The sequence below is a fragment of the Peromyscus maniculatus genome, chromosome X, assembly GCF_049852395.1.
Source record: "Peromyscus maniculatus bairdii isolate BWxNUB_F1_BW_parent chromosome X, HU_Pman_BW_mat_3.1, whole genome shotgun sequence".
NCBI lineage: Eukaryota > Metazoa > Chordata > Mammalia > Rodentia > Cricetidae > Peromyscus > Peromyscus maniculatus.
In genome coordinates, this window is record NC_134875.1 from 18623810 (window position 1) to 18639643 (window position 15834).

General features: G+C 39.4%; 1 protein-coding gene across 1 annotated transcript in view; it reads right to left on the reverse strand.

Moving 5' to 3' along the window:
• Positions 1–13643, reverse strand: part of LOC102925212 (transmembrane 9 superfamily member 2-like) — a 75931-nt gene extending 62288 nt beyond the window's left edge. Inside the window, exons 1-5 of the mRNA XM_006991989.4 lie at positions 13213–13643; positions 9972–10039; positions 8453–8546; positions 6692–6819; positions 6380–6509 (exon numbers count right to left, since the gene is read on the reverse strand). Of these exons, the coding sequence (XP_006992051.1) occupies positions 6380–6509; positions 6692–6819; positions 8453–8546; positions 9972–10039; positions 13213–13359 (567 nt within the window). The 5' untranslated portion in view covers positions 13360–13643. The remainder of the gene's footprint in view (positions 1–6379; positions 6510–6691; positions 6820–8452; positions 8547–9971; positions 10040–13212) is intronic.
• Positions 13644–15834: the final 2191 nt, after the last annotated feature.

Genomic DNA, 15834 nt, shown 5'->3' on the forward strand with positions numbered 1-15834 from the left:
TTTGGTTGTTTGGTTTTGGTTTTTTGAGACAGGGTTTCCCTGTGTTACAGCTCTGGCTATCCTAGAACTCTCTTTGTAGACCAGGCTGGCCTTGAACTCACAGAGATCTGCCTGCCTCTGCCTCCTGAGTGCTGGGATTAAAGGTGTTTGCCAACAGGCCCAGTGAGTATGAGGATTTTGATGGAGACCCCCTACAGAATTTTTCAAAGACTTTTTTTGTACAAATACCATTTATAAAATTTTCTTTGTTGATCTGATATATTGCCTTTATGATAAATCTACATTTCCACAAGTACCTAGGTCTCTTTCTAGCTTGCTACTCTGCTCTGTTATTTTTTAAATACCTCTTAAAAATGAAAAAGAATCTTATTTTTAAATTGTTAGACTTGAGTACTTCCTTAAATTGTGTTTGGCTTTGATCAAGTATCATAGGTTGTGATTAAAATCAAATCATGTTAGAATGATTTCATGGGAATATAATGTGTTTAATAAATTTAAAAGCAAGAAAATCACCTCTCAAACAACTGTTTTGCCACTTTGGTTTTAAGTGTCTCAATAGTTCTCAAATTTTTTTGTCTCATAATCCTTACCCTTAAATTTAAGCATCCTTTAAAAAAAAACATTTGGTAGGGGAGAACATAAAGTAGGATGGGCAAGGGAAATGGGAAGGTTCTGGAATGAGTTTTGAGAGGGAAAAATAATCAAAATACATTGTATTTTAAAATATTTTAATTAGGAGCTGGAGATATGGCTCAGTAATTAAGAGCACTGGCTGATTTTCCAGAGGACCCAGGTGCAATTCCTAGTACCCACATGGCAGTTTACAACTGTCTGTAACTCCAGTTCCAAGGGATCAGACACTGTCACACAGACATATATGCAAGCAAAACACCAATAAAATAAATATGTAAAAAGTGTTTTAATTAAAAAATAAAATTTTAAAAAGAAAGATCATTAAAAAAATTAAGTATCCTAAAGTGTTTCTGATTATATAAGTCATATTTATATACATATACAGCATTAAAACTTAAAATAGAAAGGGAAACACATGCACATAAAATAACTTAAAATCTGGGGGTGGTAGGGCAAACCTATAATCCTAGCACTTAGTAGGTAGAAACAGGATCATCAAGAGTTCACTGTCAATATAGAGAGTTGCTGTGGATATTGTCCTGTATAAATAAAAGACTGATTGGCCAGTGGCCAGGCAGGAAGTATAGGCGGGACAAGGAGAAAGGAGAATTCTGGGAACAGGAAGGCTGAGTCAGATAAACACTGTTAGCCACCACCATGACAAGCAGCATGTGAAGATGCCAGTAAGCCATGAGCCACGTGGCAAGATATAGATTTATAGAAATGGGTTAATTTAAGATAGAAGAAGTAGTAACAAGAAGCCTGACACAGCCATACAGTTTATAAAGTAATATAGGCATCTGAATGATTTTTTTATACATGGGTTGTGGGACTGTGTGTGTGGGGGGGGGTGGAACCTGGAGAGAAGCTCTCCAGCTACAAATGGTGCCCAATGTGTTGGCAAGAGTTTCCACCTAAAACCTGAGAAAAAAGATTCTAAACGGAGCTAAAAAACAGCCTGCGTGTTTAAGCTACTATCTACTATGGCGGGTTCCTGGTGTGCGGGCTCAACCTACAGTATGGCGGGAATGAGGCCTCTGCAAGTGGCACATTATACTGCCTGGTGGATTTAGCCTTTGCTAGTACAAAACAAAAAAGGAGGTTTCTGGGCTACATGCTGCGTTGATAGAAGCATAGACCCACTATTTCTGAGAGTGGATTGCTCCCAGAGCTGGCGGAAAAACGTACTACCGCCATGTTGGAAAACTGAACTGGGAGGAGCCAGCAGCCACAGCACAGCGCCTTTCAGTCTTAGAATACTGCAGTTTAAAGCAATAGGTTCACAATAAGACTGATTCAGATGAAATAGTTTACAATGTATGTAAAAACGTACGTAGGCTTGAAAGAGAGAGAAAAGGGAATATGTACAGTTATATAAACAAATAGATAGTTTTTAAAAATAAAGTCTTTAAAGAGGCAATAAAGTTAATATAAAAAATAAACCACATAAAGATGGCTATCACACAGAGAATCTGGATTATGTTCTCTTTGATATTCGTAACTAAAAAAAAATTTGATTGCAAAAGATGTTGAGTTATGCCAAAATGTATATTTTAAAGGTACCTTGACTTCAAAATTTGGATGTAAGGATATGTTGCTTTGGAAAGGAGGTTCTGCTTTTGTTTCTACAGAAAGCCAGAGGCTATGGATTTGTTCCAGATTAAGATACATCAGGTTTGACCAGCCAAGACCCCCTGAAATGTCTCCGGTGACACCATGGCCCAAATGATCCAACATTCAGATCAGATTCAAAGCAACTGGCTCAGATGATACACCCTCACAGACTACTCAATGATCCTAAAATTTTCTTTGTGTCCCCATAAGATACAGCGCCCCCCTCCAGCAGGAAGTAGTAAGAAAAGCTACGCCCAAATTCCCAAATATACCAAGCTGGCTTTGAAGATGGAATTGGCTCATTCCTTCTCTAAACTCAGGCATATTGCTTAAAAGAAAGGTTAAAAAATTCTTGTGTTCCAAATCAGAAGAGCCCTCTGGTATGGGACAGAGAAAAATAAATATTTTTATTTAAAATGGGTTGATTATAAATACAATCTCTCTCTAAAGAAGAAAAGGGGACATGATATAGATATGATAGGATAAAAGGGTAAATTGCTAAACCTATTTCAAAGAGCAACAACTTGTTTAAAATGTTTTACATTGGTATAGATTTTAGTTTATTAATACAAACTTAAAGTTAATTTTGTTATACTTTGTGTATATTTCTATGTTTGTTTAAGGTATTATGTTTATGTAACTCATTTAAATTGTAATGGCTAATTAAGAAATACGGATAATTAGTCTTCTATGATAGTCAAACTTGTAACATGTTAGTTAAGTTTTCTAGGTATACATAGATATATTTCAGATAGACAGGTAATCTTCAAACACTTCAAAGACCTACAGAATAAGGCATTTAAAATATTTTAAAAAATTTAGACTTTCTGGACAGAGAGACATGTCTGCTCCTGGCAGCACTGATTTACTTCAGACAGGAGGATGGGCATCAAAAATACTCCATATTGAGTTTATCTTCACCTTGGCAAAAATAGCCATTTTGGCAAGAAACTGTTCTTGCCTGGACTGCTTAAAAACTGTATCGACTGGACATGCAGGAACCATAGGAAGGTGACCACTGAACTTTGCTTGGTGAAATGGTCCTTCAGGTTCCTTCTTTGCAAAGGAAACTGCCAGACATTCTACAGGACACAGAGAAAAATGACTGAGAGATTCTACGCCTGTGGGCTGAAGACAGATGCCCCAACTTTACAAGAGAACTTTTGATGACTGTCCAGGCTGTCAGCTGTCTCTGTCTACCCTGCAAGACTCCCGAAAGTTGCTTGCATCCTTCTCCCGTTTCTCAGGTAATATTATATCCTTCTGAGGTCTCTGATGTAGTTGAAGCTAGATAGTTACAATTTTCCTTAGTTATATAAGAGATAAGTTAGATATAAAACCTTAGACTCACAAATATAAGATAGATAGGATATCTTCTTTAATTTTGCCAAATACAAATAGACTAGTTATTATAAATAGACTAAATATTGTAACTGTAATTCATGCTTGATAATTGTTTTGTTATCTGTAATTTTACTATGTAAAAGTTAAAAACTTCCTTTTTGGGAAAAAAAAAAGAAAAGAGGAGGTGCTGTGGATATCATTCTGTATAAATAAAATACTGATTGGAGAGTGGCCAGGCAGGAAGTATAGGCAGGACAAAGAGAGAGGAGAATTCTGGGAACAGGAAGGCTGAGTCAGAGAGACAATGCCAGCCGCCACCATGATAAGCAGCATGTGAAGATGCCGGTAAGCCAGGAGCCACATGGCAAGGTATAGATTCATAGAAATGGGTTAATTTAAGATAGAAGAAGTAGATAACAAAAAGCCTGCCACGGCCATGCAGTTTATAAAGTAATATAAGCATCTGAGTGATTATTTTATACGTGGGTTGTGGGACTGCGGGGGGGCTTAGTGGGACCTGGAGAGAAGCTCTCCAGCTACAGAGAGTCACAGTGAGTTTGTGATAGTCCAGAGAGTAACATGAGTCCCTGTCTCAAGAAAAAAAAAAAGAAAAAAAGTCAACCACACACTCTGTGTGTGTGTGTGTGTGTGTGTGTGTGTGTGTGTGTGTGTGTGTGTGTGTGTGTTGGGGGGTATATTAAACCTGGAAATCACAAGATATTGTAATTTATGTTCTAAATAAATCTGAATTTAAAAGTGAATTTTCAAAAAGCAGACAAAAGTCAGACATGGAGCACATACCTGCAACCCTAGCACTCAAGAAGCTGAGACAGGAGACTCCCCATGAGTTCAAAGCTAGCCTGGGCTACATAGTGAACTCCAGTTCAACCTGTCTCACAAAACAAAACAAAAAAGTAAAAACTAGGCAAATAATACAAGTGTTATCAGATATGGCAAAAGTCCCCATAGTAGTACATGAATGACGAGATTTTCTAAAAACTACCCTTTTTTCATACCAAAAAGAAACAAGAGTACTAGCAGCTAGACAACCAAGCCAGAAACTGAGGTGTTAGTCTATACTCTTCCTCACCCTTCCCCTTTATCCCTAACCATTGTTGAAATATATTAAATATATATTAACCATTGTTGAAATATATTAAAAGCTGCCACATATGGTGGTGCGCACCTGTAATTCCAGTACTTAAGAGGTAGAAGCAAGACGACCAACTAGGGCTACATGAGATTCTCTCTCATTTAAAAGAAAAGAAAGAAGAGAAAAATAGTTTGAGAACTACAAGACACAGTTCAAAAGCATGGGATCTCAGTACACTGCAGGCTACCAAAAGAGAAATATAAACACCAAGCCAGCCACGAAACCATTGGCCTACAATCTGTCCTGCCTGCAAGATATGTGAGGGCAATGGTGACACAGAACTTACGGAAGTAGTCAACAAATACTTGATTTGACTTAAGGGCCTACTCCATGAGATGGAGCCCATTCCCAATACTACTTGGGTGACCAAGAACCAGAAACTAGATAGCCCAGAGACCTAGAGTAAAACCAAATGCTACTGGTCTAAAAAAAAGTATCAATAAAATGATTCCTAATGATATTTTGTTATACTCATAGATTAGTGCCTTGCTTAGTCATCATTAAAGAAGCTTCCTTCTGTGGCACATGAGAACAAATACAGAGGCCCACAGGCAGACATTACACAGAGAGAGAGAGTCCTTGGAACACACAGCTTTAAATAGGATGACTCCATCAAATCCCTCCCTGCTTCTCCCAGAGCTCAGGGAACCCCATGGAAGAGGAGGTGGAAAGAATGTAAGGGCGGCCTACAATGGGCCTGTACCAGGTCCTCTGCATATATATTATAGCTTTCAGCTTAGTATTTTTATGGAACTCCTGAGTATGTGAATGAGTGTGTCTCTGATTCTTGTGCCTGCTCTTGGGGCTCTTTTCCTTAAGTTGGGTTGCTTCGTCCAGCCTCAATGTGATGGTTTTGTTTTATCTTTTATTTTATTTTGTCATGTTAAAAAAATAAATAAAAAAGATAAAAGGTCTTTGTTAAGGCATGACTTCTGCTATTTTCCAACTGTTATGATCCTAGTCAAGTCACATGTCTTCCTGAGATTCAGCTTTCTCATCTATAAAACTGCAGTTCTGTGCTCTAGCAGCATAACTGTTGTGAGAATTAATCACTGAGTATGATATAACCAACAACATTGATGGCACAGTCACTGGTATGCAATCATAGTTTCCTTAGCATATGGTTGGCTTCTGTTTAACTCCTTTTTATTTATTCCTGTAGCTGTAAATCTTAAGCTTATACAACAGACTCATGCTTAGCTATTCAAAGTCTCCCAATTACAGTATGCTATTTCACACTTGCAAATTTTTGATCACATTAATTTCTTGACTACAAATGTTTACCCTTATATTTTCCTGCCTCCACTGGTCCCAATTCCCTATATATAATATATTGTTGCATTGATTTCTTTACAAGCATATTTCCTCTACTTATGACTATAAATTGATTCCCTTGTTCTCTCCCTGAACTGAATAGTATTGTAAAATAAAAAAAAATTAAAAAAAGACTATAAATTGCAAAAGACAGAGACAGACTATAGAAGAAAAACAAAGTACATTTGTTCTTGTATCCCCAAACACATAGCACACAGCCTAGATGGTGTCCCATTAATGTTTTCTAAATGAGTAAAATATAAATTAAAACATAAATGAAGCAGCATTCTTGTACTCTCACTGTAAGTTGGCAATACTTACATTAATCAGGCAAGGGCCTTTCAATTGGCCACTTGGGGCATTAAAACATCCTATGGGAAATCCTGATTCACAATAGTGTTCTCCATCTTCCATGTCATAACACCATATTACGTGTGTGTTACCAATAACCCTAGACAAGAATAGTTTTTAAATAAGAGGTTTAACAAGCATTTCATATCAAGCAACAAAAATGTTATCTTACACATATTTAAGTTCAATTTTAATCAAACTCAAATCACAAAAATAGAATATAATTTATATGTTTATTAAAATTACTTTCAGAAAGAGTAAAAAAGAAGATAACAAACTTACCAGTGATGATAGTAATTCTGTCTTATTCCTCCCTTCAAAAAAGCCAGCTTGTTCATTTGATCTTCATTTTCTGGAGCATAAGATTTCACACAAACTTTTCTACATGTTTCTTCTTTGTTAAAAGAAAACTATAAAAAGTGAAAATATTAAGAAATTTGGTAAATTTGTAAGTCAAATGTCACCAACTAAGTAATTGAACTTACAGGTACATTTTTTCCTTCAAAGACATATATATAATATTATATATTATATATATTTTCCTTCAAAGACATATATATAATATATAATAACATATATATATAATATAATATATATATTTATATATATATATGTCATCATTCTCCTCTCAGTTTTAGTTTTGAACTGTTATTGCTCTAGTCATACACAATATCATTTTAGAACTAAAGGGAAGAACTTGTCTTCCCATATTATATTGTAAGGTTTAAATACAATTTATTTCCACAAACTAATATAGCATCATTCTTTTTATTATTCTTGTTATCATTAACTTTAACTCCTGAAGTCATATATTAGTGATTTTAAAAAGTCAAACACTTACTCTGACTATAGTGTTTTCATTTGAGCCATTTGGAAAGTAACTAGATTAAGTTATTAGAGTAAGGTCTTCATAATTGAATCCCAGTAACCTTAAAAAAGGGAAAATATACACCCATGCCTACCATTTTGTGATGCAAGCCAAAGGGCCCTTTTCAGAACTAGTATAATGTTAAGCAGGCCTCTTTTCTTTTTCATTACAGTTGTTTGTTATGTGTGTGCACACACATGCCACAGTTCATGTGTGGCAGATCAGAGGACAACTTGTAGTTCTTTCCTTCCATCATGTGCATCCCAGGAACTGAACTCAAGTTGTTAAGCTTGGAGGCAAGCATTTTAAGAACTAAGCTATCTCTTCTCCCTAGTTTTTAGTGGGTTTTTTTGTTGTTGTTGTTTTGTTTTACTTTTAATTGTTGTTGATGTTTTGAGATAGTCTTAGTCTCTTGTTCATTAAGATATTGAAGGTAAAATAAATGCATATTGGGTATCCAGTTTCATCTCCTTATATCACCCTACCCCAAATATGAACAGTATAATACAGTCACAGCTTTTCTTTATAAAGTAAAAACAAAACAAAAAACAAACACCTCGAAATTAAACCTTATGTGAACTAGGAAGTATGGCTCACACTTGCAATAGCAGAACTCATGATGCTAGGTAGGATTGCCATGGATTTCAGGACAATCTGGGCTATAGGTTGTTGACACTCTCTTTAGAAGAAAAAGAAAAACAAGAAAAAGGTTGGATCTGGTGGCCACATCTATAACCTCAGCTCTCAAGAGGAATCTCCCAAGTTATAAGACAACCTGGGCTACATATAATGTTCCAAGGCTAACTTGAGCCACACAATAGAACTTGTCTCAAAAAAAAAAAAAAAAAAAAAAAAAAAAAAAAAAAAAAAAAGGCTGGGACCAAAGTTCCATGGTAAAGCACCTGATCAGTGTATGTGATGCCCAGGCTTCACTCCCAATAACATTCTCTCACACACTTTCTCCCTATCTCTGTCTCCATCTCTACATCTCTGTCTGTCTCTGTCTCTCCTTTATATGGATGCACCCAGCGACTGCAGATATTTTAACAGATTTCTCTATCAACATGAGGTTCTCTTTTTCTTTCTCTCCCTTTAAAAACAAAGATTCAATTTTAAATAGTTTTGAGAAAGTTCTTTCAAAAAATAAGATATACTAATAAGATCAGCAGAATAACCTTGTAAGGGCATGATACTATTTCTTCTCCAGATAGGATTTTTCCAAGAGTCTCAGAGGGTGTTTTCTTCAAAGAATCTTGGCAGAAGTCAAAGCTAAGAAAGAGGAAGTTCCAGTAAGATTTTTAAAACTCAGCAAGAAATCAATCTTCATAACTCATGTAGCCTCTATTATTAACAAAACTGCTGTTAGGTTTCCAACCTGGGACAAATGGCTGAGGTGCTTATATAACATATCAAAGCAGACTCTGGCTGCCAGGTTCTCCCAGCATCCTTCAGTCCCTACCTGTTACAGGGCCCTCCTGGCTGGCATGCCTATCCCCTACAGAACTCTCCAGCCCAGGGGCTGGACCACTCTTCCCCTATAGAATTCAACTATGTTGGTTGCCCACTGTCTTTGTACCTTTGGGCCTCCTGACTGCTGTGCCTGGTTCCCCTCGCCCCCCTCTCCCTTTCCCCTCTCCCCATGTGGAACAGCTCAGTCTGATCCGTCCACTCTGGACTCTCCCAGATGTCCTTGTCTCTGCCTCTACCTATGTTCTCCCACATATCTACCTCCACCAAGCCTAGGAGCAGTCATATTCATGTTTCCTTTCCTTTTTATTTCTTTGTTTTCATTCAACTGCAAATAAAACTGTGACCTAGGATTTATGAACTATGTGCCTCACTATACATTTCTCATTAGAGTATGTAATTGCTAAATGAATTATTTAAAGGCTCTTTCTACAGCTCTAGACTTTTCGTAACATGGGAAATGATAATTTAAAAAAACACAATATTTTGTGGGTTAAATTTCAAATTACACAAAAATAAGAATAACAACAATTTCAAGTCCATATTAATTCTAACTCAATATATTTAGAAACCATAAATATTAGTTTTGATCAAAAGCAAATTTAGCCAGGTGGTGGTGGCACCACCCTTTAATCCCAGCACTGGGGAGGCAGAGCCAGGCAGATCTCTGTGAGTTTGAGGCCAGCCTGGTCTACTGAGCAAGATCCAGGACAGGCACCAAAACTACACAGAGAAACCCTGTCTTGGAATGAAAAAGCAAGTTTAAAGAACAAACTCCTCCTCATATATTTCTATATAAAAAAGCAGATGAAAAGAATTAGAATTTTTTTCAATTATTATGAATATAAGATGATTTAAGTAAAAAATAAAATACATAGAAATTTTTTATGTATTTTAAAAGGCAAAAGATTTGTACATTCAAAAGACAAGCCAGGGTATTTTATACACTTTAAATAATCATGTAATCCTAGATTTATTCCTTTCTTTATAATGAATATTAGACTTGATTTTAGTAGAAATAAAGTAACACCAAATGACATCTTACTCTTTTTTATAATATAATTTCTTTTTTCCAAATATTAAGTCATACTGAAACTGATCATGTAAAAACAGAACATTACTAAACAAAGCATCACTATTCACTAAAAACTTCCACATGAAGCTTTCTCCTGTTTTAAAATCAAGCTATAACTCTGAAGGTGTTTTTAACATATATGCTACACTTACCTGTCATAGTCATAGGATAATATAGTTTCCACTGAGTAAAATTTATCAGCATACACTTGTATTGATGACTTAAAGAAAGAAAAGGAATTATTAATAATATAATGAGGTAGTTTTTCCAAAACACATAATAAAACAACTAAGAGATAATCTGACCTATTGATGCTAACATCAGTTTACAACTGCACGGTTATAAATTCCTCCTGACGTTGTTCATAACCATAGTATTTTATCACAGCAATAGGAGCCCCAACTAAGACAACTAAGTTCTCTGCATGAATAAAATTAGTATCTCTACCATTCTTTTGTGGGGAAGGGGTTTGAGACAGGGTTTCTCTGTGTAGTCCTGGCTATCCTAGAACTCACTTTGTTGACCAGGCTGGCCTTGAACTCACAGAGATCTGCCTGCTTCTGCCTGCCAAGTGCTGGGATTACAGTTGTGAACCACCAAACCCAGCTTCTACCACGCTTATCTTTTTAAAGAAAATTTATAAAGCCCTTTCAGAATAAGATAAAAAGCAATTGAATATTTTCTCAGAAAAACACATACTAGAATTCTCTGACCAGCTTTTTTAAATACTTTAAATTTTATTATTTTACATATATGGGTGTTTTGCCTACTGGTATGTCTGTGCAGCACCTGCCCCAAGGAGGACATAAGAGGGAGTTGGATTCCCCAAAACTGGAGTTATCATTGCAAATAAAACCAGAGAGAAAATGAAATTGAAATTTTAAAAAAAGTGGTAGAGAAACAGGTGAAAAGGGGGAAAAATGAAAGGCCGTGGTAAAGGAAGAAAGAAAATGCAATAGAAATAACAGAAGTGGAAAAGAAGAAAATAAATGACAGAGGAAGAGAAGCAATAGAGAAATGCAAAGACAAAAAAGAAAAGGAGATGAAAGAAACAAATAGGAAAATCACCCCTGAGTTAGTTCTAGGCCAGCCTGGTCTCCATAGTAAGTATCAGGCCAGACTCAGCTATGTAACAAGACAGGAAAAGGAAAGGGAAAAAAAGAAAAGTGGGGGCAAGACAGAAGAGAGGGGTGGTGGTGGCACACTCCTTTAATCCCAGCACTCAGGAGTCAGACGCAGGTGGATCTCTGAGTTCGAGGCCAGCCTGGTCTACAGAACGAGTTCAAGGATAGCGGGGGCTACACAGAGAAACCCTGTCTATAATAAAAGGTGGGGGGGGTTAAAGAAAGAAAGGTCATGAGAGAGGACAGATGATGGAAGGATGAGAAGAGGGAAGGTGAAAGAAAACTGGAAAGAGGAAGGGAAGAGGGAGGGGAAAAGGCAGTAGAGGGTAGGGAGAGGAGAGTGAAAGGGGAAAAGAAGGAAATGTTGAAATGTAGGAGGGAAAGAGAATTAGAGAAGACAAAGTAATGGGAGAAAAAAGAAAGAATGGGTGAATGTGAAAGGAAAGGAAACAGAAAGAAGGAAAATACAGAAACCAAAAGACAGCGAAATAGATACAATGAGAGAGTGAGAGAGAAAAAAAGGAAAGACCAAACAAAACAGGAAAAGCAGGAGGAATACAGACAGGAAAGAGAAAAAAGGAAAGTGAGAGGAAAGCAGAAGAGGCCAGGAGTATGCCTGTACTCTCATCACTTGGCAGGTAGACACTGGAGGAGAGAGTCCAAGGTCATCCTTGGCTCCACTGCAAGCTGGAAATTAGCCTGGAACGCATGAGACCCTGTCTCAGACGAATACAACATAATGAGAGTTTCAAGGAAGAAAAAAAAAAGAAGGGTAAGAAAGACAAACAAACACAAAGACAGAAAAACGAAAGACATTGGCTAAGGTTAAAAATTAATAATGAAGAAATGAAAAGGAAAGGCTGAAACAGAGAAGCAAGAGCGTAAGACAGAGAAAGAAGAAAAGGAGGTGACGGGGGAATGAACAGAAAAAAAAACACAGAATGAGAAGGGGAAAGGAAAAAGCAAAGGATTGAATGAGGAACAGAAACAGTAGAAGAGAAGGTAAAAAAGAAGGAAAGGGCCGGGCGGTGGTGGCGCACGCCTTTAATCCCAGCACTCGGGAGGCAGAGCCAGGCGGATCTCTGTGAGTTCGAGGCCAGCCTGGGCTACCAAGTGAGTCCCAGGAAAGGCGCAAAGCTACACAAAGAAACCCTGTCTCGAAAAACCAAAAAAAAAAAAAAAAAAGGAAAGGACACACGGAACAGAACAGAAGACCGACAAAAAAGGACAAAGGAGAAAATGAGAATGAGTGACATTCTCCAGGTTTGAAACCCTAGCACGGTATGCTGTTGTTAGGAATCAGCCTGGGTTACTCAGCAAAACCAGATCTCATCGCAGAGCATGTCTTTCTGCCTGTCTTCCCAGCAAGTGCTTGCTGAAATGCCCAATTCAAGGCCTCAAGGCCAGTCTGCTGCTGTGAGACCTTACCAAAAAGAAACAAACAAACAAAAAACCCACCATAAATTAAGATAACATTCAGATCACCACGGAAATGGCAGCCTAAACTACAGGAGACCAAGTCTCCAAAATTAAAAAAATAAATAAATAAAAAGTTGAACACAGAGGCACACATCTGTGAAGTCCAAACTTGGAAAGATGCCAAGTTCAAGGCAAGCCTGGATGGACTACAAGCTCAGACCCTGACTGAAAAAGCACTGGAGGCAGGAAGGAGGAGAGGGGAGGAAAAGAACGACTTGGGCATAGAGACCACAGTTCCATTTCCTGAAAGTTGACTAAATGTCCCGCGTGGCAAATTCAGTATCACCGGCCTGTAGAAGTAGACAACGAATGAGTGTTATACATCTTGAAGGACCTGGGAGGCCAGAGGGAACAAGCAAGGATCAGAACAGGAAAAGTGTGAGAGCCCAGAAGTGAGGGTGCCAGAAAGATTGCAGGAGCCTGGCCGGACCTGGAGGGGAGGGGTGAGTGGGAGGGGACGAAGGAGGAGAAGCTGAGAGAAGAGGGCGGGCTTGGGGCGGGAGGTGGAAGGAGGGAGGTGGTGGGGGAAAGAGGACACCTCAGAATGGGAGAGTGGCTGGGCAGGAGGCAGAGAATGGAGCCGGAGTGAACCAAGGAGCCTCCAGCACTCGGGAACGCACTGACAGGGCTGGGCACCGCCAAGGGAGGGCTAAGGAGGGGCTAGGAGCAGGTGGAGACGCTGCGAGGCCAGAAGCCAGGAGGGAGTATGGCGCCATGCCCAGAGTGTGGGCCTGGGATGGGATCGGCCCGTGTCCGTGCCCTTAGGGCTTTTCCTTCCCCGGCTCCTCACCTGACAGCGGGAGTTGGGATGGCTCTCCTCACAGTAGGTGATGGGAACCAGTCCCGGAAAGTAGAAAGCCTCACAGGTGGCAAACAGGAGCCAGAGCCGCAGCAGCCACCTTAGCCCTGGGACGGCAAGGCAGAGTTTGGTCCCCATCTTAACTGCTGCCTCAGGGACAGGCAGCCAGACAGAGAGGAGAACTACTAGCCGATTGTAGCGCCAACTAGTCACCAGGAACCGGAGCGACGAGTGGGCGGGGTGAGAGCTTTCCAGAAGAACTGTTACAGGGTCTCGCTAGCCTGCGGCTACGACACGTGGCAGTGGCTGTTGGTGAGCAGGCACAGTGCGCATGCGTGTGTATCACACATTCCTCGCACTTTGCCCAGAGACAGGCCCAACTTTCCCTCCATTTTAGCCACGTGCCAAGCTCTGCCTCAGTCAGCTGGGCAGAGGGGGCGTGGCAACAAGATGGCGCGAGGTTGGGGAGGTGTAAGCTGGCTGTCTTCGTGATTTCAACCTCAAGAAGTCTCACTTCGGGGGTAATTTTCTAAGACTCAAACTATGCCCAGGGAAATGGCTCGGTGAGTGAGTAAAGGTATTGCTGTCCAGCCTAGGACCGGAATTTGATGGAAGAAGAGAACTAACTTGCCCTACAAGTTCTCCTCAGACCCCCATAAGTTGGCCTTATTATGGCACATGTCCCCCACACAAACAAATAAATGAATGTAATTAAAATGTAAACAGAAAATACACTTTTTTTTAGGTTTTCTTTCTTTCTTTCTTTCTTTTTTTGAGACAGGGTTTCTCTGTGTAGCTTTGCACCTTTCCTGGAATTCACTTTGTAGACCAGGCTGGCCTTGAACTCACAGAGATCCTCCTGGCTCTGCCTCCTGAGTGCTGGGATTAAAGGCGTGCACCACCACCACCACTGCCAGGCTAAGAAAATATTCTTGTTTTTTTTTTTGTTTTTTTTTTTTTGTTTTTTTTTTGGTTTTTCGTGACAGGGTTTCTCTGTGTAGCTTTGCGCCTTTCCTGGAGCTCACTTGGTAGCCCAGGCGGGCCTCGAACTCACAGAGATCCGCCTGGCTCTGCCTCCCGAGTGCTGGGATTAAAGGCGTGCGCCACCAATGCCCAGCACGAAAATATTCTTAATAGTATTACCTTCGCACCCCCATCTTTTCTGGCAGCAGAGCTTGGAGAGATGTGCTGGGAGGGGAGGTGGAGCTATGTATGAGGATTTCGGGGCCATATGGTCCAAGCATAGATGCACACCTTTAATCCCAGCACTCTAATGACCAAAGCAGGTGTATCTCTGTGAGTTTGAAGCCACCTTGAATTAGATAGCTAATTCCAGGCTAGCCAGGACTACACAATAAAACCGTGTCTCAAAAAGGGGGGTTGGGGGTGGGTAGACTGTCAACCAAGTACTTTGATTTTATATAGCTTTCTTTGTTATGAGGCAATAAATAATAATAAATAAAACAATGTAAGATTTTTTTATTTTGTTTCGTTTAAAATGATTTTACCTATTTTTAAATATGGCTACCAGAATGGGGGGAATGTTTTATTATTTTTAAACACGGCTACCAAAATTGGGGGAGGTATTTTTTTGTTTGAGATGGGGTCTCGCTCTGTAGCCCTGGTTGGCCTGCAGCTTGTTACATAGACCATGATAGCCTTGAACTCAGAGATCAGCCTTTCCTGCCTCCCAGTGAACTCACAGAGAGCTGCCTTCCTCTGCCTCCTGAGAGGGAGTATTAAAGGCATATGCCACTGTACCCTGCCTCGAAAGTTTTTTTTCTTTCTTCCTTTCCTTTCTTGCTTCCTTCCTTCCTTTTTTTTTTTTTTTTTTAAGACAGTCTCATTATGTAGCCCTGGTTAGCCTGGAACTCACTATGTAGACCAGGCTACTGTCAAATTCAGAGAAATCCACCTGTCTCTGGTCAAACAGAAGCCCTGTAGCACGAATCCTAATTGGTCTTAACAATAAAAACCATGAGTCAGATAACAAGGTGAAAGCTGAAAGATCAGAGGAAGCAGAGCAGCCAGCCACTAGGGTTCTTACCTCTACCGAATCCTCAGCCTGAAAGGGCAGCTGAGCTCCTGTCTCCTCCTGCCTTATATTCCTCTCTCCTCCCAGCCATATCACTTCCTGTCTTCACCTCCCTAGTGCTGGCATTAAAGGTGTGTGCCACCGCTGTCTGGCCTCTAATTGTTAACTAGTGGCTAGCTCTGCCCTCTGATCTTCAGGCAAGCTTTATTTGTTAAAATACAAACAAAACATCACCACAAGCCCTAAATATTTTTTCTTGGTTTTTGAGACAAGTAAAATTACAGTCCCCTTGCCTCAGCCTCCTAACTTGGATTACAGATCTGTGCAACCTGGCGTGGCTTATACTGTAAAACAGGAACTAATTTCTTTCTTTCTTTCTTTCTTTCTTTCTTTCTTTCTTTCTTTCTTTCTTTTTCTTTCTTTTTTTTTTTTTTGCATTTGTCACTGTGTAGACCATGCTGGCCTGGAACAGAGATCCATCTGGGATTAAAGTGCTAGTATTAAAGACATGTACCTCTGTACAGAGCTTATTTTCTTTGGAATCTGTGTGTCTTTGCATTTCTTTTTCTTGCACTGTT